The 27,009-nt window shown below is 36.8% G+C and overlaps 1 protein-coding gene across 1 annotated transcript in view; it reads right to left on the reverse strand.

Annotated features, from left to right (window-relative positions):
* The window catches only part of TFEC (transcription factor EC), a gene marked incomplete at both ends in the record, with an annotated part of 66,664 nt that extends 42,386 nt beyond the window's left edge, over positions 1-24,278 (reverse strand). The window contains 3 exon segments of the mRNA XM_082279577.1: positions 24,186-24,220; positions 24,223-24,250; positions 24,252-24,278. Of these exon segments, the coding sequence (XP_082135703.1) occupies positions 24,186-24,220; positions 24,223-24,250; positions 24,252-24,278 (90 nt within the window).
* Positions 24,279-27,009: the final 2,731 nt, after the last annotated feature.

The following is a 27,009-nucleotide window of genomic DNA, read 5'->3' on the forward strand; positions in this document are numbered from 1 at the left end:
AGTTTATGAGACCTTCACATTAATATGCATGAAGAAAGAATACAAAAGACATCTAGTCTGGAAATTTACAGCTGTGTTTAGTTGATGACTTACAGTAGCTTTCAAGTTAAGAAAAGATTCTCATGTGACTCTAATGCACTATTTTTCATCTTATTTAACCTTTGACACCATATTCATCAGGAACTTGTGAATATTACTCCAAGGGTGGAGGGACTGAAGAAGAAACATTTAAAAGTTCATTGACAAAGACCATGTCTTCAACAATGACTACTGCTTGTATATTTTAGTATCTCATTGTCTAAAAGTAGCTGATAAATGCGGGTTAGGGTGGAAGCAATTGGAAATTCTCCATCACACTTCCAAGTACTATGAAAAGCAAGAGGAATGTGGGAGCAAAACAACTGCAGAGCAGACTTTGCAGAAACCAATGCTGGGTAAGAAAACTTTCTTTGCACAGCATAGGCGGCAGAACTGTGTTTCTCTCAGGAGGAGAAAGGCAGCAGAGCTCTCAGGGCTGTAGCTAATAGAAGCTAGATCTTACAGCTAACCATTTCCTGACAAATCCCCGTGCAGGCACTGGGATTTTGATAGCATTTCCCATTGTGGTATTCTCTAACACTCAGTGAACGTTGATGGAGCTCAGTCCTTTCAGGTATTCCTCTGTGCTAACCTCCTTGTGCAATCAGAAATGAGTTGGGGGAAGCCAACTACCTGCACTGAGCAACTACAGAGACATTATCAAAGTAAGCACTTCCATTTGCACCGGTGTACCTGAGACACTCTTGGCTTCTTAATTGAACTCCTGCAGTTAAGATACACACAGCTCTGATGGCTCCTTATCCATCACCAGCTTGACTTCTGAAGAAAGGATCCCTAAGGTCTTAAGGCCAGCTTGTCATGTTTTAAAATAACTATGAGTCTCGATGACTTTGTGGTCTTCACTGGCAGAAAAGAATCAAGTTTTTAACATTGCACTATAAAAACAGCTTATAAAGTTAAGCAAAGCAAACTACAGGAAGTATTTTTACAAAACCATCCCTTTGATTTAACTTGGAATTTAAGCTGAAAATCTAAACTGTGAATAAAACCAACCACTACAGTTAACCACTACAGGCCACACAAGCATAACAATGGTTCACAATCAAATTAAGAAACCCCAGCTAATATCCTTACTTTGACTCTGCACAGTGACCCTGTCCATGCTCTCACTGATTCATGAAATCTGTGAATATAAAAAATCTTTACTGTTCCAGTTCATCTTTATTGTTGGTGTTATTACAGGACAGTGTATTCACTATCGCATTTCAAGAATGTAAAAAAACTTTTCCTATGGATAGCTACATTTAAAGAGCTAGGTCCTGATACCTTTATTTAATTACTTGTCCCTGCCTCCAGATGTCATTCAAATTGGGTCAGCTAATAAGTTTCTATTAAATGTAGAAGACCGTATCACAAACAGATTCAAGGAAAATCAGTTTTGAATATAGAAAGCACAATCAACTCCTTTTGAGTTAAAAATGTTAGTGAATTTCCATCAGTGTGGGATGTTCAGTCCTTGCAGGAGAAACAAATTAGGAACATTAAAAGTTCTGTGTTTGTCAACTGCAATGACTAGCACAGACCCATAGAAATTACAGTTATAGATGCATAGGAAATCCATAACCAGATATTTTTTATTCAGCAGTTCCAGATTTTCTGGCAAGTGGCATACATCTAAAAGAAATCTACTCCAAAATATATGACTCATATAACACAGGCTAATAGACAATAAGGAAAATTCTTGCAGACACAAAAGTTTATATTTTAATTTCAGCATTTTTAACCATTTAACTTCCAATGAAAACCCTCAGAGAAGAAAAAAGATTACTGTATTATGAACACCCATATGGTCTATTTTGTTATCCATCTGTAAAGTTTGTAATATAGGTCTGACATTGCAGAAAACCAGTTGGTATGTGTACTACATCTATGTGTAAGTAAGAATAGTTTCAAAATACTTTGGTTTGTTCTTTGACTTCTAATTCTTTTCATGTGGAAACTATAATTTCTTTCAATTTTGTCTCACTTTAAAGGTTAAGAAAACTCAGAAAGAAGTCAGCCTTAAAAAGTATGAAAAGGCTTCATGAAGTAACAATTTATACATTTTTTGCTGTACACTTTCTCTGGCTCCCCAGGTGAGCAGACACTGCATCATTTGAGATTAAATGATGGCAGTAATATCCCTGTTGGTCAGTTACAAACAGCAAAACAGTCCTTGAAGCTAGATCTAAAAGGTGTATTTTCCTGGTAGGTAAAGATAGGGACATCAATTATAATGCGGCAGAAAAGTACTGATGATAAAACAGTAAGAGTAGGAAATAGTATTTTCACATTTGAGTATATATCTGAGGGAAGGATAAGTGCTTTTGTCCTTACTTCTCCATTCCTTTGGACCATTAGTGTTCTACTCCATTGTTGTTGGCACACAAAGAATAACATTTATAATTCACACTGCAATAACATTGTCATGTTTTGGCAGCACAAGCTGAAGAAAACTTCCAAGCCTGAGCACAGTAAACCTACCTCTGGTGTACTATTCTGCCACAAAAACGAAGTTTAAAAAGTTTAGTGATTTTGAATAAAATCACTGGGTTTGCCTGTTTCTAATATGAAAGATTTATGAATGTATGCCAAGGGGACTACAGCAACAACCTCAAAAAAAAAAGAAACCTATTGGTTAAAAAGCATGGTCAGTTTGTTAAAAATGGTAACAATTTCACCACCAGATGACAGCACCGCTTGTTACTACCCCTTGTTTTTGTGTTTCAGTCCTCCCTCATTTTGAAAACAGACTGTAAAGAGGTATGCACCCCCCAGCCCATGCACTGCAAGAATAGAGGAAATAAAGCCAGTGCCATAAGGTGGTTTGGTGAGACAGTTGCATCAGGGAGGCTGATCTATTGGACAAGATATTTTAAGCCTGTGAAGGGTTATAGATTCTGTAAAGGCACAGACAAAACTAGCTTCAGTCTGAGAAATGTGCTTTCTATTTCCTCTGTCTCAGAATGATAAAGAGGGCAAGGGAGGAAGCTTTCAAAGTAGGCATCTTAGGTTCAGCTTCACAACACGATTTTTGTGAAGTCAAGGCAGCAACATCATTTTGAGCCAGCTTAGGATCTGGCCACAGAGTGTGCTTTCATACAAAGCGAGCGGACTGGGTTAGCTGACAGCAGTAGGTGATGCTTCTGTCAAAAACAGGAATGGTGCTTCAAGGATAGCTATAGGAGAAAAAAGTAAAAAAAAAAAAAAAAAAAAAAAAAAAAAAAAAAAAAAATCTCATATCAGCTGGTAAAAGCATTTTTAAAAAATCTACCTGGCCAATTTTGTGTCCAAATATGTTTTATGGCTGTAAGCAGCAATGAGCCTGAATGTGTGTTCATGCCCTAAGGATGCTGCTGTCATGCTGTTCATGGGGTTAGCAAATATTACATTCATTACCTGAACATCAGCCAGAAATCTGTGTACTCTTTTGGCAATACACTTCCACTTATGGACTGAGAGTAGTAGCAGTGGATTTACAATGCATTAAGCATGTGGCCCTTGAAATATTTTAATAACTTCAAAAAATTTGTGCTTGTCACTATTCTTAAAAAAAAGAGTTAAATAAAGAGCCTAGCTGTAAGTGAATAAACACCTAATATTACCAGAAATGATCATGAATATAAATGTTTGCTTAAAAAATTTTATTTTGAGGAATATTTTCTGAACTATAATTTTGTATGTTTGAGTTGGAAAACATGCATTTCAGACTAACACTGAAGAGCATCTGCTGAATACGAGGGAATCAAAAATTTATTCAAGGAACACTTACAGCATGCAAAGCTCCAAACACTTAAGTTTTGCTGTACTCTGCAGTTGACAGGAAATCTCACAAAAATAGCATAATTGGTACTTTCAGTACTGAACTGAGAAGGCAGTCTTGCCTTTTGATGTGTGTTTAAACTAATCTTAGATCACAATATGTTCCATTCAACACTAGCTCAATTAGCAAAAAAAAAAAAAAACAAAAAAAAACAAAAGATAAAATGTTAATACCGTTTATAATATACAACAGATCCAAAATCAGTGCCTTTATGTTCTGAAATCAGCCTTTAAAAAATCTTAGAACAAGAACTGCTGTAAAAACACCATAAATAGAATCAAAAGTCGCCTAGCAGAAACACATAGTTTACACATACTTCAGTGTTTGAGTTGTACCCTATAGCATTTCCATTTCAATTTAGGTACAACAAACCTTTGTGCACTTAGTAGACCCTATAGAATTGGAGCTGGAAGAGTGATATTGGGCTAAGCTCATACTACTTAACAGTTTCCAACTAATAGCCACTAAATAAAATCGTTAATTAACAAAAGATGATTGATTTTACTGGGATTAATCGAGAGAAACTCCCACTTAGTTAAATGAGAATTCTGTGTGAATATGGAATTAAAGCTTAGTACTGGTAAGCCATTATTAAGAGCATTATTTATAAGCTGTATTGTACAGAATAAGTCTTTCAAATTAAATGATCCTAATGTTGAAAGGAATGTACAACTTAAAAAGAAGTTGTTAGAGTTGCCTAGAAAAATTATTGTGATATTTATGTATCTGTGTGAAATATTTTTACTTGAAAGTAAGAATATTTAATAATGATAGCTGTTTTAAAGAGTCCTTACTATTTTGCCACAGAAATTTCAGCAGGAAAACGTCACAGTGTTTGCACTGCAACAAAGTAGTGTGCTGTGAATGTTAATGCTAAGATTTAGTAAGTGAGTTTATTAGTATTAAAAAATTTATTTAATATTCAAGGCAGTTAATTAGCATTTTGCAGCATAACCAGTAGGCCATGTTACAGAGAGAAGGCAAATGCTACTCTCTTTGGTCTGGCTAAGAGGCTGGCAGATAAAACTGTGATTCCATCACACACACAAAATAAAGTATGAATCAATTACCCTGATTTTCATCAGAAAGCTAAAAGTACAGACACATTGATTTGCCAGCATCATTACCTATCTGCAGAGCCTGGGACTTCTATCAGTTTTATCACCTCTCCACAACAGCATCGCCCCAGAGCCTGGGTACCCAAACACAGAACGGCAAACGAGAAAAGACTAGTAGAAATCTGGCCATGAATAATGTATGTCTGTGTATATCCAGTCAGTTTGAGGGAAAGAAAGGAGAAATGGTTCATAAGGGCATTTCCTTAACTCTGGCTGGAATTTCAGTTAAAGGAGAAATGATACAGAACTTTTAAGGTAAGAAACTTCCTATCTGTATCTTAAATTAATTATTTACTGTAGAATATATGCTGGAAGAAGTCAATAGCATAACAGTATGGCTGTGGTAGCAGTTTCCATCAATCATTTTTGTCATTATGTTATCACTGTTGCCATTCAAAAGCCCACAAAGCCTAAATGCTTTGTGACACAGAACTCTTCCTATTGTAGTCTTTTTTTATTATTGAAATCTGGAATGAGATAATTATCTTCAACATCTAACACTAGGGTTATTCTCAACCCAATTCACAATCACGGTTTGTTCAGCATTATCTCAAAGTAGTTTAATACAATTCACGGAGATTTACTCGGGTTCATCACATTTTTCTTAGCTGGATGCAGAGCATATATGTAAGACAGTTAAATTTTGGTAATACTTTTATTTTTCTCACTCAAGTCCAGATTTTATCCTTACATTAGTGGGCCTCAGGAGCAACCCACTGAATTAACAGATGGATAAGTGCTTGTCAGAGTGAGGAAGGCTTTCTTACAGAAAGCTGACACAAAATACAGCATAGGTAAACATGGCCTCAGACTGTAGCTGTTCTGGTCTCTGAGATTTTTTTCATTTTTACTTCTTCTTTGACCACACATGCATGACTGCACAGCCCACAGTTACAGTCAGGATGATCTCTTTATTAGGCAGGAGTATCCTTATCTAAAGATTATGAAACTACTTGAAGTGTAAAATTGCGGCTGTCCCTCCTCACGGCTGGATTTCCAGCAGAAGAATTTAGCTTGTCACATTAATCCATGAGTCTCCAGCCCAGCTAATTTAACTCGCATTTTCAATTCTTGAAGCAAGATTTTCATGTAGACTACTAAAATTTCATATTCACATCCAAAAATACATTTTACATTATTGTAGATTTTCTCTCTCCAAAAACATTTATAGTGCAGTTCAGTGGAAATTTACATTTAACAAGGTAAATGAAAAGGTCCTTTTCAATTATGTGAGCAACACTCTTTTCTCCTGTAAGGTCATGTAAACCTTGAATAAGAAACTAAGCATAGCAGTATCAATGAAGAATACTCAAGTCACCTGAGATTTGCAGATGGCATTATCCTGCTATTTACTGGAATGCTTTGAGGCAATGTTCAGAGTAGCTGGATGAGCAGGATACGCTGACTCAGGATGAGTAGACTCAAAACAAGAACTGGGTTTAATACAATTACAAAAGAGGAGAACACTATGACTAATTAAAAAAGCAAGATTTACATCAACCATCTAGATTTAGCAGATGATGTAAGTTGAAAAAAATAGGCTTTTTGTCAAAAAAGCTATCAGAATACAAAGCAATAGAAAAAAACATTATCACTTTTTACTTAGAAGGTATTTGGGGTCTCCCTCTATACCTAACCATAATACTTGAAAGCAAAAATAAAGACCTTGAAAAGAAAATAAGTGAAATATAACTAATGTCCTGGCTGCAGCTGAGATAATTTTCTTCTCAGTAGCTGTGTTTTGGATTAAGAATGAGATTAATGTTGATCATACAAGGATGTTCTAGATGTTGCTAAGTAGTATCTACTCTGAGTCAGGGACTATTCGGTGACTCGTGCTCTGCCAGTGAGGAGCTGCACAAGAAGCTGGGAGGGAGCATAGCAAGGACAGCTGACATGAAATGGCCAAAAGAATATTCCACACCACTAAACACCATGCCCAGTATATAAACTGGGGAGATTTACCTGCAGAGGAGAGCCAGTTGTGGCTCAGACAGGCTTAGCATCATTCAGCAGGTGGTGAGCAACTGTATTGTGCATCACTTGTCTTGGGTTTTATTTCCCTCTCTCCCTCTCTTTTCTACTACAATTATTAGAAGTAGTGTTGTTATTCTTGTTGTTCTTGTTGTGGTTATTATCTTTTATTTCTTTCAATTATTAAACTTTCTTTAACTCAACCCATGATTTGTGTTTTCTTTCCTTTCCTGATTTTCCTTCCCTTCCCATCACTGGGTGGCAGGGGAAGGGGAAGTGAGCAAACAGTTGCATGGTATTTCATTGCCTGCTGAGGTTAAACCACACCAACTGCAAAGGAAAAGAAAGATTAGTCTGTCATCACAATGAAAACTAAACAGCCTTAACAGAATAAAAGGAAAACTGGAGAAGAGAAGACTTCTGTGTATTTGTACAGAACAAAGGGCCCTGATGTTGGACATGAAGCTCAAGGCACCACAGGAGTACATCAGCCAGAAAGTTCTTTGCCAGCATGAGCTGGGAATCATACAAAAGACTACCAGCAAAACAAGAAACAGTCATACTCCCAGCAGGGGTTTTGATCATCTTATGGATCCAAACAATATGTGGTTGTTTTATTGCTAAGGTTTTCTTCAAGGTGGTAAATTTTGGACAGACAAAGGATAGGCAGGCAAATAATTTAAAACTTTTATTGCTTCATTAAAGCAAATTTCAGCCTCTCTTCCTCACAAACAAGAAGACACTACCAGCAGCATGGTTTCACTGTTAAGAGGATGCACACAGAAACTTATTTGAAAGAGATTTTATGTCAAAGTGTGAAAGGTGTCCATTGTGTAAAAACTGCTGTGGCTGGGAGGGGAATAGTGTCTCATGGAAGAGAAGTCCTGGGCAGCAACTAATTTACTAACCATTCTTCAAATACTGACCAGTAAGGGACCTGGGAACATATTTTTTGGCTGAGGACTCATTAAGAGTCAAAGAAAATTCCACAGTTAACATTTTTATAGCTCAACAATAAAATCAACCAGTATTAAAATAGAGTGTATAGAGTATTGCAGAAGAAAACTGGGGGGGATTAGGGGATCTCTACTAGTGATCAGTAGATGTTGAAGGCCACAAGCCATGTCTCCATCCTCCTAAGTCTTAACTCAATAGCTTTAGCAACACAGTAAACACAGAAGGTGGACACAAAAGCAGTATGTGATTTGAAGAAGGGTAAGAAATAAATGCATTTAATAAATATTAATTCTCAATAATTCCTTCTGTTTTTCTGTTCCTCTGGAACTTTTTATAATTGCATATTTTTTTATTCCACAGATAAATAGGAGGGGTTTTACCTACTTATTTCCAATTCCCAAATTCCCCATTTAGTAGCAGCTTACTTTACCTCCACTTCCATCCATCTCATTGGAGGTGGGATGGTAAAAGCATTGGTTTCTGTTTTATCATTGCTTATAGGTGCTAGATATTCTTATCCTTGCTAATACCTTTCTAGGCCCTGATCCTGCAACTACCTAGAGTTTTCCATTGTATCCTGTGAAGAGCTTTCACTAATTTCAGGGAAATAGTCACATGGACAATTGTTTGTATGACTGGAGCTTTAATCAGTAATTGTCAAGTGCATCCTGCATTAGTGAGCTATGAAAAAAGCCTTTAAGAACTGTACCACATTTCAGCTGTGTGAAAAAGAAGTAATATTCTATGCCTCTTTACACTGCTGAGAATTGATCATAAAACTTTGAATAGCCAAAGGATATGCATGTCTTGGGAGAAGTAAGAAGACAAACTGGTATTTCTTGGCTTAAGTTAGCATTTTTTAATCACCAGACCATGATGTGGCTCCACTACACTAGGTTCTTCTTGAATGCAGCAAAACAGTCATGCCATTCACAGGAAAATCACTCTTTCCACAACAGTTGCCAGTAATTTAAATTACGGTGGATTGGCACTCAGGAGTGCTGTGTATTCCCTGCCCTTGCTACATTTTCCCTATACAACCTTGAGCAAAACTTTTAACCTATTTTCCTTGATAAATTTCAATAACAGTATCTATTTATGACTATTAGTATATCTTTTTCATTTGGGAAGATTCTGAGGGCAGGGATTATTCCAGTCCCCTTGGGACAAGGTCACCACCTCTTCACTGGGATCTTGAGTGGAAACATCTTTTTCTTCTTCTACTACTATTACTACTACTACCACCACTACCAATAATAATAATAATACCTTACTTATTTGCAGTAAAAAAAGAACAGATTAAGAAAGTTTATTTTTCGAAATACAACATAAGGCTTTGAGACTAAATAAAATAATTCAGTCTTTTCTCTTGTATGATAACCTATAAATCCCTGTTAAGAAATTGTTAGTTTATAGACAAGAACAGACATGCAAATATTTTCTTGCCCTTGTAAGATTTATTCTTCCAGTTTATTAGAAAATTAATTGTTGGGTCACAAGAAAATTCACATCAGCCAAGATTATTTTTTCTTTTTTAACTAATGAAACATTATCATATTTTCTCTAAAATATTTACAATATTTTCATCTATAAGGGCTTCAAAAGAGTATATAACACTCTGGATATGGTTTCTCGTTTTGTCCTTTTATTGATAGAACTTGATGTTTCTATCCTTAACTAGAAATGTCTTGTCTGCTCATGTTTATGCAAAACAGATTTTTTGGAAAAGAAGAAAAAAAGAGGTACTGTAACATCAGAAGGAAACATCAAAGGACTAGTGGCAACATCTTAAGGCTTTTATCAAAGTAGTGAGGGAATGCATTAAAGCAACAATATAGATAGCGTACAAATGATAGGTCTATCAAATTCAACAGTATGTCTGACGAATATAGAGGACATATTTACATGCATTCTTTGTTTTAAAAGAAAGAGTTGATCAGTGGTTTTGCTTTAAAAACTATGAGAGAAAAAAAATATTTTTACGTGGGTCTCTAGGTTATGTCATTTAATGCAGCTACAGTGAAGCCACAGGCAGCCAAGCCCACTTACACTCGATGACAAGTTACACTTTTATATTTTTCAAACCCACTGCCTTCAACACACACACAAAATGTATTTTGGGCTTTTTATTCCCTTTCCCTTTTGTACCTATATGAGAGCTGCATAAAAAAGTTCTGGGACTTGGCCTAATGAATAAGTGCAGGTAGTTCTAGTAGCTCAGAACAAGTCTGTTATGAAATGGTGGAGCATGTCCACAAACTACCTTTCTGTCAATTGTTTCCCAAAAAGGTTTCAGGAGTCTCCAAGTTGGCTTCACTTATTAAGGAAATGTTGTTCCTTTTTTCCTATTTTACCCTAAAACTTAAATTTAGAAGCTTTGTTTATGCAAGAAGCACCACCACATGATAAACTCCACAACTAAATTACAGTCTCACCTTGACCCCTAACCTCTGTGTGGAGCACAGATGCCTGTTGTTTTCAAATTCATGTGTTTTGCAGCCTGCTGTAGGAAAAAATACAGCTTATGAATCTACCCCAGGAAGACATGGCTCTGCTCCCAGTCCCTGCAGTAGTAGTCAGCTTCAAGTCGCAGAAAAGCCCAGAACCCAACACCACAACTTTTGGTCCCAGCAAGTCCTTCAACTGCTCCTAATATCTCACTCATGCTGCCATTCCTATACAAAAATGCTTAGTGCACTGATGGATAATAAACATTCACAAGTTTTACAACCAAAATACCTAAGAGTTCCTACACAGCTAGTTCAGATACAGCTGAGATTAAAGCCTAGTTCTGATATATGTGTGTGCATTTGTGTATACATACATACATATATATATGTATGTATGTATTCATATATATTTTTTAAAAGCCTAATCTTAGTCACAGTGTCATACCAAGAATTTAGGAGTAAGCCTGACCTTCATAGCAGCAAGACAATATACAGGGAGGCATGAGAACAAATAATTTCCTTAATAAGAAACTTGTCCATTTAGCTTATGTCCATGTAAAAAAATGCTCTAGGTCTAGTTGTTGCAAATTTTTCCTGCTGGGTCATTATTACTGCAGTTATGTTTTCTAGGATCCATGAACCCTGGCCAAGAAGAACCAGGAATAGCTAACAAATGTTCACCATCACTATATTCCCTCTGCATGCCTGCTTGACCCCCAACTGATGTGCCATGAGTGTGTTGCTCTGGGTAGGGTGCTGTAGGTACCCTACAGCTAAGCAGCTGATTTCTATTGATTTGCAGCTCTTACAGCATATTCTACAGATCTATAGGCTGAAAGTTCACAGGCAGATGCTAGTCCACGTGGAGGTGAAAAGCAGTGGATAAAAATTAGCATAGGGACTTGGAAATCACAAACCTCAACTGCTGCAGTTTGACTGCAAAGTACAGAATTTAAAAAAAAAATCTAATGATTCATCTTCACTGTGTCATTTTTCTTTGCTTTTAATATGGGCACTCTTTTTCATTATAGGATGTGACACAGTTAGGCCGTATTTTAGCCCAATACAAGATTATTTTTTGCACGTCCTAGCTCATCATAAGTTCTCTACCCATTTATACTACTTCAAAATATCAGCAGGCCAAATCTGTCCATCAGAGCTCATTATTATTTATGTATTGCCTTATAGCAGCACAAAACAGTAGTGGAGCACATGAAAGGAATGAAATGGGGTACCAACCCATCACACCACTTTTACCTACTTTTGGCCATCTTGGCAGTCCAGTACCTGCCACCTCCTTGATCCATATAGCTGCAGTCCTCAGTAGCCATGTTACTCCTAAAATCCTGTGATGTCAGAAACCCTTCACACTATACATTTTGCAAACTTGGGAGAGAATTTCAGGCTCTGTCCCACGTCGCAGGTTGCTCAGGAGGCATAATCAGCCAATAGTTATAACCACTGTGTGGTGGTAATACAATGTGTAAGATTTCCTGCTTTTTGAATACACTGGAATTTTTGGGGCTCCTATAGTGAAATTCTGATTTTGGAATAAATCCTGAAACTTGTTTCTGTAATGCTGGTAAAAATCCAATATGTGAAGGCCTCTTTGTTAAAACTGAGGAACTCAAAAGGGATGACAAATTTAACAAACACCCATTTCTGTCTTTTGGAGTGCTTGATTGGGGCCTTACACATTTACAAAAGATGCAATAATAAATGCAACTCTGAACTAACAAGAGAACAGAAACAGACTAGGAATACACATTCTTTGCCTATTAATTGCCTTGCTACATGGTTCTTCGTGCTTGTGGGAAGTCATGTTTTAGAAACATTCATGGAGACATCCAACAGAGAACATGATATTCTTGTCAGTAGGCTTACTCATTGACCTGCAACAGCTAATGAAATAATGTCAAATTTTTTAGAATATTCAGAGAGCTTTTGTTAATGAAAAAAAAGAAGGCATTATAATAGCCAGTTAGTATGAAGGCTTGCACCAACTGTTCAACTTTCCTAACAGAAAAAAATAACTGTGTGCAAATTGTTTTGCTCATGAAAGTGAAACAGATATAGGAAGAAGTCAGGCAGACACCACAACACTTGCATCCCACCTGAGGCTCCACCACCTGGAACACCAGTTATTCAATTACCGGGGCTGACCTCTGCAATCCCCACAACCTTATGCAGCTTTGCACAGCAGGATTAAGTGGATAATGATTAACATAGGTAGATAATTTTTCAAAACTACAGCACGTTTGTAGACCTGCATCTTTCAATGCAGGAATGTTGAAACAATAGAACTCAATAAGGTTGTGACCAAAAAAACTTACGTTGTCCATTTATGGCCTAGTTCAAATTCAAAATTTTATGTAAAGTTTTGCATTCCCAAAACAGGGAATCAACAGGCTTACGATTTCTAAATGTATCTAAGAGGTATGGTAAACATACAAACATAAGGACTGCTACTTAAGTGTGGCTCCCTCTCTTCTAGAAAAAACAGAGTGGATAAGTTGCTGTTTATGAAAAAAAATCTGTCTCTAGCAATCCTACTTTCCCTGCAAGTAGTGATTTTCACTTTCAGATGAGGGAACTCTGAATTTGTATACATAAATGGATGTACTTGTCTTGCAGCTGATCAGGCAGTGCCTAACCTGAAGACATCTGTTACTCCTTTCCCTCACCATCCTCCCTTCCAAATGAGAGCTCTGTCCCTGAGCACAGAGCAAAGACAGACAGACATTTAGAGCATTCAAATATTTCATTTAAATTTTTTATTCTAACCGAAAGTTAGTAGTGGTAAAATAGGAAGTTCTAAATAAGAGTTCTCTGAACTCATTTTACTTTAATGTTCCATAACATTCACTTATGAATATTCCTCACTTGCACAAATTCTGCACATCTGTAGGCATATTAAGTTATGCGCAAAACCCTTGAATAACAATATTTATACTATATTTTTAATTTCTTGGTGCTTTTCCTTGTACTGTTTGACAAAAAAGAGCAAAACAATGGTGCACCCAGATTTTCAGTAGCTGCTAAAAATGTATATCTTTGAATCTATCTTATTAAATTTCATTTCATAAATTTGTTGACATTTTACAGATATGACATCATGATTGTCCTCACTGACAGTTTTTTTGGCAGTTTCTGGCACAGTTCACTAATATACAAATGCAACATAGCTTAAAATAAAACCTAACTGAAATGGTATGAATTCAGAAATAGCAATGTGGAGAAAAATAATGAACCAATGGAATTAACTTGAAAGAAGACCTTTAAACATAAAGTCCTTTGGAAAAAACTGATAGAAAAATGTTTGTGCATTAAAAATAGTCAGCTTAAATGATATTCAAACAAACAGAAAATAAATTTTTTCAATTACTTTCTGACATAAGTAATTATGCTAATTCCAAAAAATTGAATTTATAAGAATAAAATTTTATCATTATGTATGAAGCTACATTATTAAATATAACAGGAAATCTACAGTTTGACTTTAACCCTGTAGAAAGGCTTTTTATCATTTAAATATGATTTGAAGGAGGGGGAGGTTCTCCTGCATGTGTCTGTGTTCTATTTCATCTTTAATTTTACCCTTTGAGCATTTTGCAGAATGAACAGGATTCATGTGCATCAAAAAAAAAAAAGATAAATTTGATTAATTCAGTTTGGCTTAAAAGTAGCAGTATTTCAACTTGCTATCATGTTAGTCACTATAAAGATAAACTACATTCTTGTTGGTATTTATAACTGGCTGGATATCTTTTTTCAAAGACTTCACTATAAAGGAAGAGAAGCTGCAGACCTGATCAAGCATCTGCAGGCACTGAGGTAACACATACACTCCTTTTACCTCTGGGAGCACAGGCTCTCTCAGAATTATTTGCTCCAGGAAGGAGAAGGAGATTATTTTGGTTCTGTGTTTTCTCAGGGCTTATTTTCAGAAAGAGTAACTTTTTTTCCAGCAGTTAAACAGTTCATGGGTGCCCTGAGCAGCAACCCGACCATCCACTCTGAGGGGGAGCAGAAAGCACCCCAGAGACATTAGACAGGCATGTGGCAGAGTCAATCTCAGTTGCTTGTAGCTCTCTAAAGAGAACAGGAAACTCTCACTATGTACCAGCTTCATCCACCTCAAGACATTACTACTTGAGTGGGGTCTTAAGCAGCCAGATACCAGCAGCAGGAATTATGTTACCCCAAAACATTTCTGTAAACAGAACCTGAAAATTTCTCACACTGCAGTAGAAAGGTTTTGTTTTATCATAATTAAATATATTAATGCTGATGAGCTACAGGTGCTGTCAATGATATCGTTCTGTAGTTATCTCATATGAGAAAGGTAAATGACCATCCTTATTTTGTGTGTTGGTCACACTGTCTGATATGACTTATTTTAGTAATTTCATTAAATAATGAGATATAGTAGTTGAAGTTTCTATGGCATCATAATTTATACAACAAAAATTTGAGCTGTCTTTACTGAAGTTCTGCAAGAAAAATAGCCTAGTATTAAAATTAAAACTGAACAGAGGCCATCTTTAGTTTGAGTTAACAGTGGACTCTAAGAAAAAGTAATCTGAGTCATGCCATTATTGCTCAAAGTCATTACACTTCACTTTTCTATTTTTAGTCCTTTTTTTTAAGTAGATGTGAAGCCCAGAGACTGAAGACTTAGGAACACTGAGATGAAAAAGAAGATTGACTTTTTTTTATTAGAAGATTCACCTTAGAACAGGGAGGAAACATTTACTTGATCCACAGGTTAAATTTGGTGTAAGTAAACGTCTGGACTATAGAAGTTTTTGAATTTTATTAAGATCTTTGTTTTTTATTTCATTCACCGCATCATTCCTAGTTCTCATCTTTTAAGTCTGCCATCTCATCCACGTTTCTGTAGGGTGGTGAACTGCCTGGTTTTCAAACTATTCTCATGTTATTTCTACATTCCCTCCTTTTCTCCCCCAGCGTGAAACATATCTCATGTTGAATACTGTCAGTATAGTCCACTGATGGCTTGGATTTACCTTTGCATATCATATATGATGCAACTAAAGCAATTGCATTTCTGCAAAAAACAGCAGAAATGATAGAAGAATGGTTCTCAGACATACTGATTACATTTACAGAATTTGTGAAGAGAAATGGAAGTTATGTCGTCAACAGAATGGAAGTTGTGAAGAGAAGAAGCAAAGTTATCTGAAAGGTATTTCCATATTTCCAGTTCATAAATTATGTGGTATAGATTGTGAATTTCCACTTACAGCACTGTCATGATCAGTTCATATAATAATCAGAAAAACCCAAATTTTCTTGTTTATTTGTCCATTTTCAAATCAGTACAACTTAGAGCATATGTAGTAAAATCTGTTGCTGAACTGGTTTGCAGTGGAATTGGTTTTGGCTCACTGCATGCCTTAAACTGTCTCTGAAACTGGTTGTGAAACACACTGAACTTTTTATTTTTTGAGGGCCTGATTATCTTGCAAAACCTCCAGCACTTCCTTTTCCAGAATATGCCGAAAAGCCTGACAAGTCTCTCATGCTTTGTTTTCCCCTTCCCCACCCCAAACTTTCAGCTGTTGCTTAAGACTCTGACTTAACAAGGAAGTTCAGAGGAGTATGACAAAATCAATACCACACACTCGATTAAAATTGATCCAAGATGTATGGTGAAGAATTTTATCTCAGGACAGCAAGGGTGTATTCCCTTGCAACGACTGAGGGACTGGATCCTTCTGGCAGATGAAGTACCTCTAACACAGTTTGGTAGCCATTTAGACTTAATAAATCTCAAAGTAACGTTTTATCTGAGCTTGGTTGCACTTATTTTAATTGATCAGAATTACTCTTCATTTCAAAGTCACAATTCATTAAACACCCAAAAAAGGGGGAAATTATTTTGCACTGCTATATATCACTTCATCCCCTAAAGCTTTTGTAGCACATCCAGCCATTGCAGAGAGTTGAAGAGGGGGATCCCACTTATGCAAAGGCAGGCAGCCAGATTGAGCAGCCTCTGAAGAAGGGAGGCTTTGAAACATCATGTGAAACTGAGGAAAACTATAAGTACTGCCTACAAGATGGCTCGCCTGAGACTTGAGAAGCAGATTCCCCTATCCTAACTTAATTTTTCCTGAAATAAACATCAAACCAACAGGTTTTGAACATACCTATATAGTCTCTGCCAAGATGAAAAGTTAATAGATCCCAATGGGTATGGCTGCTTGATCAGCAAGGTTATTTTGTGCTTCACTCTGCTGGGGTTTGCAAGTGCTCCTTTACTGAACCGTGGTATAATTATCGCTTGCAGAAAAGAGTTTGTTCAGTTCCCAGCCTTGTGCTGACAACAGCCTGCAGCCCTGTGCTTTCATAGCTCAGCAGAGTCTGTCCCATTGGAAGAAGGCCAGTTTCAGGCAGATGTAACCACAGTATTGACCAGCCCTTCTCACCAATCATCTAGATGGGCAACACACTGGTTCCAGGAAGCCTCCCAAGGTAAAAGAATGACTGTGAAACAAAGCCTGGTCCCCTGCTCACTCGTTCCTCACTGCTTCAAGGTATCTTCACAGCACGACCCTCCTATGCCTTTTTGCCGAAGGATCCTCACAGCATTCCTGTAGCTTTTGGTGCAGGGAAAACAACTGTTTGGGAAAGCTCACAGTCTTGTCCACTGGCAATACAACTCTATCAGAAGCAGCTTAGAGTGGTGGATTAAAACAGAGCACACCAGGACAACACACAGCTCAAGGCAAATTTTGCCTTTTACCAACCTAGTTTAGAAACTTCTAATTTGCACCTTTGTTTTCTTAAACGCATTATATTTACAGCTATGTACACCCTCACACCTGCATTCCTCCAACATGACCAGCTACCCTGGAGAGATTATGGAGTGTGTTTCTAGTAAGAAGGTGTTATTCCTCACAGCTCCTGGTCACATTTGTCATTTCCCACGTTTGGGTGCTCCTGACCTTGGGGAACGTGTAGCAGGTCAACATGAAGAGAAAAGAATGGTTTCAAATATGACATTGTTACCATTTTTTTAAATTTCCTTTTTTTTTTGCTGTGTTTCTTTCATACAAATTCATGTCAGTTCCAAATGCAAGTTTTGGATCTTAAAATAAATTACAGAGTTGTGCCCTGATTATATCTAAAAGAGGCAGGTGAATTGCTCTGTGTTAGATCTTGCTTCTCCACAATGACTGTCTCAGCCCACATGTCAAACTTTTAGAACGACACAGATAAGATGAGCTAACTAGAAGCAGCTTTATTATATTATTTGGGATAAAAAACTGTGGATTTTTAAAATTAATCTTGATTTTAAATTAGGCATCTAAATTAGTGCTCAGTCCTGTCAGTTGCCACAGTAGCGCCAGAATACCTGTATGTATAGCTCTCCAAAAGCCAATTGATCTGCTCAGCATTGCAGGGAGCATATTGATTTAGATGTGAAAGTATACATTCAGGATATTCTTGTGAGAGCCACAAAAGTGACTAAAGAATGCCAGTCTCCACTGGTCTTATTGTAGACCATGATCTTAAATCACCTTCAGGCTTTGAATATTCATTTACATTTTGGACATCCAAATTTGAGTAATTTATCCATGGCTGTGGAGGCAAAAAGACCAAGTGTCATTAAATTCTTTAGATACCAAATTGTACTTACAGGTTTGGGGGACAGAGGGGTCTTTTTAGGTTTTTTTTTTTTTTTTTTTTAGATCAGTGGGTTTTATTTTCCTTTCCCTTGGGAAAAAATTGCCTATATTTAAAATCAAGCTTTTATGGTGGAGAGTTTAGTTGTGAATGAGTATAGCTGTCTATACATCTACATGGACTTAACATCTGTACATACATGATCAGTAAAGTCACTATAGTTCTAAAAATTATTTAATAATAAAATATTAAATGGATCAGTGAAAGCAGTAAACTACACAATGAAAAAGTGTACTGTCATGTCAATATTATTTGAATAGAGGCTTGCTCTGAATTCATCAGCAAAACTTCCACCGAACTCCACAGAAGCTCCATATAAATAAGCAGTAAAAAGCATGTACTCTTTTTTGTAGCACAAAAAATTTAATTTTATAGAACAGTGAAATTAAATCTTCTTGTCTCCTCAGAAAGCAGTTTGTTAAGTTAATGGTCTAACTTAAACCCCATTAGCTATGGTGCAATGCTATGGCTATACAAGTACAATAGTTTAATTGTAATGTGGTCTAAATCCAGAAGGCATTGAAAACATCTTTTTAATCAACCAGTTCCTCCCACAAAAATACACTGCAACCTCAATGGCAGTTAAGATACAAGCATTAAAATCGATTCTTAATAGCTACACAAGAGCCCAGTTGTGCAGTTGCTGCTCTCACACACACTCACTCGAGAGGTGGGCGCTGCCTGCCAGCCTTGGAGGGGTTCTTGGGCTCTTGCCAGAGCTGCCACCACCACTGCAAGGTCCTGCATTCTCTCCTGCAGTCCTGGAACCCAGCTTAGTTCCTGCCAGCTGGTTGTTCCCACTACCAAGAAGCAGAATAATCCCTAGAAGCAGGTAGTTGCCGGTCCCGGTACTCACCCTAGTTCCTCAGGCATACCACAAGTGGCAGACATGACCATGCAGCTGGAGGTCAGTAATGCCAAGAGAAGCAAGCACAGGGGTTTCACAGCTTCTGTTTCCCTTCCCATGAAGGGTGGGGACAAAGTTTGCTTTTTAAGGAACTACTAAATTGTCTTCTGTATTTGACTTTCAATGTCTCTCATAGACAGTGCAAAGTTTGCATAACACCACCTTCTTCTCACAAACAAACACGGTTTTTTGAACTATTTTAATAGTTTAAAATTCTCAAAAATATATGAGAAAACCTTCCCCAAAAACTATAGCATAATAATATTCATAATATATACATATTGAGACTAAATTAATACTAGATGAGATGACACTTTCATCACAGCAGGGAGACTCAAGAAAAGAACTTGAATAAGGATCAAGGCTTTCTGTATTTAATAGGACAACTCAGGTCTATGAGATGTTGAAGACATGTTTACCTTGGATTGAGATTAAAAAATTCTGTGATCAGGATAGAATCATATAATCCAATTATTTCCTCCAAATTAAGAATAACGAGAAATCATGCTAAGACCGCTAAGCTTTTTTTTATTCTTACAGTAGCACTTACATACTAGAGCCTTCTGGGAGGCAATTTTGCCTCTTTAAAGCCTAGTTTTTAATACTGCTATAAGTGTTATGGGCATATTTGAATTTTCACATTCAAATACTTTTAAACGTGGGAGTTACATCCACAAGTCCTGTTCAGGGAACATGCACTTTCTCTCACACTGTATGATTCTCTGTGTAATATTAAATGATTTATCTAACCCTTCATGAGAGGCAAATATTGGAGGACCAGTAATGACAAATGAGCTACAATTAGCATGGCATTTTCCTGGTTTAACTGTTCTTTACTTGAAAGCTACAAAAGTACTTTGAAAGTTCTCACAAACAAGTTTTTACTGTATTGCACAAAACCAAATTCAAGGAGGCTGAGGTTCAAACAGCAGCTCACAACTTTTAGCAACACTGGGAGAAGTCTATAGCGCTTCTGATGTCAACAAGCAAGGAAAAGATCCAATGTACCAAAAGTTGTTCATGGACAAAAACTTCAGCCAGATAAAACACTCGGACACTGAAACAGAGCTGCTATCTTAAGTGCTGAAGATGACATTGCTATCCTCACAGCATTGCAGAACTTAAAAAGAGATAATAGGACATGCACTTGCCTTCCCCAGAGCTCTACTCTTGACAGGGATAGCCTAGCTCCCCAGGGGCCCTTGAAAATCTTAGATGGATTCACAGGTCTAAAAACAAGACAACATTCACAGAAGTTTATTTTTTTTTCATGAGAAAACTCATTTGATCCTCCAGCCAGAAAAAATCCTGGCAAGTGATATAAAAACTGTCATGGAAGAGACCAGGAGGCAAAAGGCACAAAAAATTGAAGGCCTGGCCCTATGGAAGAGAGGAGACATGGGCTAGTCACACTCCTCATAGTTGGGCAAGACACATTAGCAGATATAATATCTAAAACATTGTCCTCAAATTTTCCCTGTTTCTGTCTTCCACCTCAGTAATTTCCATGAGAAGTGGCTGGTCAGGATTCTTTTTTTTGCCATCCTTGCGCCCTTCCACTTCCTGCCACCCTTTTCCCTGAGATCCAGACATGATTTCTTATTTATTTGTATAAGCAACACACTTTGCAAGAAAGTACAAACATTATTGAGTACAGAGGACAACTCCCTTCCAAAGCTATGAACATTTCCTTTAATCACTGTTAGAGAAATAATTAAATTTAAATGCCATTATTGTAATATTTTCCTGCTATATAAACCTTTTGCCTAATAATCTCAGGCGGCTTTGTCATGGTGAATATTGTTATCTTTGGAAGACTTGATAATAAATTTGGTATATGAAATTTTAGAAATAAAGCTTAGAAATATATTGTAGTCCCTGCGTCTAATTACTGCCATCCTATGCTTTTCCCTTTATAGCACCTAAAAATTTGAGAAAAAAAATACTATTTTCTCTCCAGGATCGATTCAGCCCATATTTTGCTAACAGTTCCTGTAAGGCATTGTGCAGCGGATATCAGGCCAAGTGAAGCCATACCAAGTTAAGATAAAAATTTTACAGCAAAGGAGAATCCAGATTTTGAGAAGTTTACAGCCTTTGAGATTTTCAAGCACATAATATGAGCCAAATGAAGACCCTGCTTCAGAAAGCATCCGCTTCTTAGTCACAGACACCTAAGGGTATGCTGAAATGCTTTTTCAGGGAACAGTGATTTGAACGGAAGCTCAGCACTTCCCTGACTGCAGGCCAGCATGAATCCAGCCCCTAGGTCCCTTCCTAGGGGAGCACCAGGCAGAGAGACCCTTTTCAAAGGAGGTCAGCCTTTGAAACATGAACTGACCTTCAGCAACCAAGACTCCCTTCTCTTTTGCAGGCTTTTTGCACTTTCTATTAGAAAGCAATGCAATGAGTTATATTTTAATTCTCATCTGCTAAACGTCCTTAAAACTCTGGAGTTGTTCCTGTTCTCACTAAAGGAACTGAGTATGTTTGAGAGTCACAACTGTCCCTCAGCTCCTCTTCCTCTGCATTTCCCACTTACATTTAGTTCTGCTACCAAACCAAATCCATTTTTAGTGCATAAGAGTTATTCTGATAATCAGAAGTTAAAAATATGAGATCCCTGTGTGTTTCAGGGAAGCTTTCTATGGTCCGAAAAGATCCAGGTTGCTGCCTACAGTCACATGCAGCTTTCTGCTGCTTCTCTGGGGTGCAGCTACTCGCAGGAGAGGGAGAGCAGGGAATAGGCTTCTACTGTTGTCACTTCCAGCAGAGAAAAGAAAAGCAGAGGGTACCTGATGGAAAGGATGCCCTCGAGAGGGTCCAGGTCCCACAGTCCGGCCTAGGATCCCAACTGTATCCAGCTGCTACAGTCAAAACTCCAACCCCAAATAAAGATAGCCTTTCTTTCCTAGTCACATAAAGGGGAGCTGTTTAGGTAAGCCCCATATCATAAATACATTATGATATCCAAAGTGAGAATATCACTTTTCCCTGCAAAAGCATCTCCTCTTTTATGGAGGTTGATAGGTGAGAAAATGGAAAAGTTTTACATTTCATTTAAAATTGAGCGACAGAACTTTCTAAATCAATATTGATGCCTTCAAATCTCAGACAAAAAAAAAAATCTGTCAAAGGAAGAGAATGACTGCTCTTATCATTCTAGCCATCAAAGTTATTTTGATCAAGTCCGTGTATTTTTAATAATGATTTTCCTTCTCCCCCAAAGTCTTGTTATTCACTTGAAGGCAAAATTATACAAAAAGAGGAGCAACTTTCTGAAAAAGTGTAAGAACCTCTGGGATAGGATCAATCAGTATTTTGTCAACTAAGGATCTTGAACTATATGTGTGACAGAAGGCACTTGTAGCATGGATCTTCACAATGCAGGTAGTTTTTACATATTTATTTTAACAACATATAGCAGAGGCAAGACTAAAAACAACAGTTGCCTCTTTCTTTGCCATCCTTAAAAGTTATTATTGTGAAAATATATCTAGATATTCATGGCATTCATGTCCTTGTGTGAAGAGATGGAAAAGACTTCCTCAGTGCTACAAAAAGCCTCCAAAAGAACTACAGTTTGAACTTAACGATTCTGAAATACTCTCAAAGTGTTTCATACATCATCTAAGCCATGCTGAGATTTTCACAAGAAATCTCTACCAAAACCACTTGGAATCACAAAGAGTGAGAGCAAACATTCTGACTAACAGCTTTGTCACACTAGGCTTGGACCACTGGTCCCAGTGCTAAGCAGTGTTTTAATATAAAAATTAGATTTTTTTTTTTTTTTAAATCTAAGAAGCATTGCTTAGAATTATCAAAAACCAACTATTCAATTTAGAATATCTGCTAATAAAGCTTTTCCAAAGCTGTAGTACTTTTTTCTATAGCACAAGCAAAACTATTGATAAGGCACATGTTCTAATGGAGGAACCTGTGTCATAGAAGACAACAATAAAGAACTACGCACAAATCAGTGACATCATTATTTCAAACAGTATGACTGCACTTAAAGGGCTGGGTTGATGCTGTTGGTCATGGTCACATATTTGCATTTATAGCTGTATTTTTACACTGGTAATTCATATATGTATTTGAATATTTAATAGCAAATTGCTGTTCTCTGAAATATGACTAAAATGAAAATTAAGTACCACAAGTTGTATCAGAAATTTTTTATGTAATTTTATTATCACTCATTATTCTACTGTATGATTTCACAATTATAAAACATAGTCCTCTTGAAATGAAATTCCGCATGAAGTTTGTTCAAGCTCTTTCAGATCAACAGTGGTATAATGGAAATCAGAAGCTGATCTGCAAGACTTAGAAAATAGTTTCACCAGCAGCTACCTCCTCACAGACTGTCAAAGGAAAAGGGAAGTTTTAATATTGCTGTCTATAAGAATAAGGAGCACAATTTGCTATTTAAAACACTTAAACCATTTTGTGTATTTGCTAGGAACCCAAATTCAGAGTAACATCTTTAACCAAGAAGAAAAATAATTTTACATCCATTTGTGCTTACGAGCAAGCTTATAAATTTAAACCACTTCTCACATTTTTCAAATAATATATTAAAAGGGCAGGCTTTAGCTCTAGTGTCACAGATTTCAACTATAAATGCAACTGTATTTACTATGATTGTTAGAAAATAACAACATTCACTAGGGAGAAATGACCATGGCAAAATGACAGTAGAGCAAAGATACACATCATTCACTCTTTGAAGATGACTGTTGTAATATTCTGCTTCTTCTTCTTCTTCTTTTCTTTATCAAAAGCCATTCTAATTAATTAAATACCTCCTCATCAGTTTTACCAACATTTTACAACAGCATTTACACTAGAAACAAACAGAACAATGGAGATTCCATTTCTGATTTCAGAAAAAAACCGAAACAACCTCAAACCCTCAAGTAAAATTTTGCAGACCAGAAAGATATTTTTATGGATTCAAAATAATAAATTTTCCCTTTACTGCACTGCCACCAAAACAGGGAGAGAAAAGTCTCTAAACTGTCACCATCAGTATGCAAATAATGTCATGTACATGTGACACATGATGTCAGGAATTCTATTTCATTTCTTACAGCTGAAGGAACAGAATATATGTGCTGCTACTCTAATAGCATTTGAAGCAGAGTTATACATACCTGCCCATACCAACTGTATTCCAGCATTGTAACCTCAGTGAACACCAAGTCTTAGAAAACTCAGAGCAAATTCGTGAATACAAACTGTTTCATGTAAGACACAGCCTGTGAATGCGCTGCTACTTTCCCTTTCAAGGGAGTGTGATACACTCTACAACTTTTGCTTAGCCACCAGCACTGCTACAATCATAGCTTTGTTGAAGTGTTGTGCTCTTGCAGCTAAAACCTGTTGATAATGAACCTGAACCCATTATTTTGAGTCAATGGATTGAAAGAAATAGGGCAAAGAATGAAAGCCACAGGGCCAATTACCAGCATTCTTTGATGTATTACTTGCTAGCACCCACCAAATCACTTTGTGTCTTTGTCTTGATCCCCTCTGTTATTCATTAATTATTCTGGAAGGGTTAGAGTTCAGATAGCTAATTGCACAGACAGTCTTACTTGGTGGGGATTCTCCCTACACTGACACTTTCCCCAGCTGTGCCCAGCCACCTTGCATTATGCCAATTAATCCAATTCTTGGCATTTTTGTACAGTCCTCCAGGTTCTTTTAAAGCTTTGCTTTAATATGTTTTTCTCAGGCTTGTAAACAGAGACTGAAGAAGGCTTGTGAACTAGACAGATAATATTTTGCCACTGTCTTCTTCATTCTTTACGGAGATCGCTGGCCCTAGTGACCCTGTTTTCCTCCCCATATGCCTGTTGCTTTATTTACAGGCATGGTGTCTAGTACTCCTTTTGCATTTGTAGAAATGAGACTTATTTTACAATATTTCATTTTCATTTTCGTTTTTTCCCTGCCCTTACCCACTCTTCACTTTTATCAGAACCGATCTTTGTTGAATTGAGAAGTAGATATCATTTTAAACAAGTGATAAGAGACTGTTTCTAGGAGAATAGTCTTCTAATTAACAAAAGGAAAATACCTCATTTCATTGTTGATATTAGTGCTAGGAATATTTCCATGTACAAAATTTTGTAACAAAGAAGGAATGAATTTTAATAATGAGAATACAAAACAGGGAAATAAAAGCTTCTGTTCTGTGAGGTCAAAAGCCCAGGCTCCCGTTCACAAACTCAGAACTGTTGATAGGCTACAAATTCCAGAAAATGCACACTTAGGACTCTTTGTTTTCACCCAAAATGGGAAAGATTATGCCCATTTTCTGGGTTTTGCCACTCATTATATGTTTGTTGTTCTGCTGCTACAGATACCTGCATTCCTGCTCCTACAACCCTAGAAAATTGGTAAGCTGGGACTATAGTTTGGGGGCACAAATCAGAAGGGGCAGGGTTAGGACCAATTAGATATACCCTATTTTTTATGTAGTTACACTGTAGGCAATTTTAGGTCCTCAAAGACACTTCCATATGTCTGGGAACTGTGTAATCAATGACTTTACCTGAAAAGTTGGAATGTAAAGAAAAGAGGTAAAACTAGGTCCTGAGAGAGTACTGTGAGATGAAGTATGCACAGGCAAGAGGTCCTTTAAAAAAGCAGTCAGCGAAATAACCAGAAAACAGCAGCCATGGAGAACATGCTCTAATTATTTTCAATTATTATTAGCAGTACCTAATTATCCAACTATGTAATTATTCTTTTTCAGAGATACCAGTTAGCCTATAACATTGTACTGGAGACCTTATAGTGCTTACTAAAAATTCATCCCAGGAATGTCATCCTCAAATTACCCTGAACAGATAATACAATGAGTTAAATATGAAAGCTGAAGTCCAAGGTATAGAGAAAAAATAAGGTTTTGTAATAATTCTGTTTTAAAAAAATTAACAGTGTTTCAGCACTTCAGGTGATCTGATCACTAATCTCCATTTGCAGATAAGAGAAATCCAATATCCTTCAAGCAACCAGGTCAAAAGAACAGTTCAATAATTACAGGAGTCTTACATTAGAATCTGTAAAACACCCAGGAGCATAGGGTAGTTTAGGAAGATTAAAGAAAGAAAGTTTGTTTATAGATTTCATTTTTCTACCACAAGAATCTAAATAAGCTTAAGATGGTGACTCTTCCCCTCTACAAAGTCCAAAGAGAAAGTAATTAAACACAGTTCTGTGACACAAGTTATACTTTGCATATATATTCAGAACCCCTCAAGCTCCATCTTCAGGAGAACGGTGCACAAAATATTTCTGTTAGTCTAAACAAAATACAATCTCTGACCAGGCATCATAGACTGACCTGTTGACTGGACTAATGCAAAACTCATCATCCATGAATTCATATTTATTAAGCCTTCAGTTTAAACTTGGTTTTCATTAGCTCTGTTAGCAACAAAACTAAAAACCAGAGAGGCTGTAAAGTAATTTATTTTTCATAGTTGTGTCCATGCAGAATATATGGAACATTCACAGTCCATGACTTGACTTTTTTCTCATTAAATATAGCCTGAACATAAGGTTTTGTCTCATTAATATGAAATTCAGGTAAACCAGGTATCACTTAATTTCTCTTCAAAAAATCATAATTTTTTAACATCTGAAAATTAAGATTGTTTGTACAAATAGGAGAATGTTAACCTAAAGCATATGAGTACTTTACATCAGTGCCGCAAAGTTGGGCTTGTAATACTATAGTCAAAAATTCGACAGGCTAAAACATTCCCAAATAATCATTCCTTAAAAGAGACGTTTGTGCTAAATCCATAGACTACCAAAATTGGTGGTGTAAAATCCAGCCTCCAAATTCTGAATCCCTTGATAATGCCGAAAATATCACATAAATGGGGGAGTCACCATATATTGTGTTACCAGGAGCTGTGCTGAGGAGCGCTTTCACCCGGCAGAGGAAGGTAGGAAGACCTC

The sequence above is a fragment of the Coloeus monedula genome, assembly GCF_965178545.1.
Source record: "Coloeus monedula genome assembly, chromosome: 4".
NCBI lineage: Eukaryota > Metazoa > Chordata > Aves > Passeriformes > Corvidae > Coloeus > Coloeus monedula.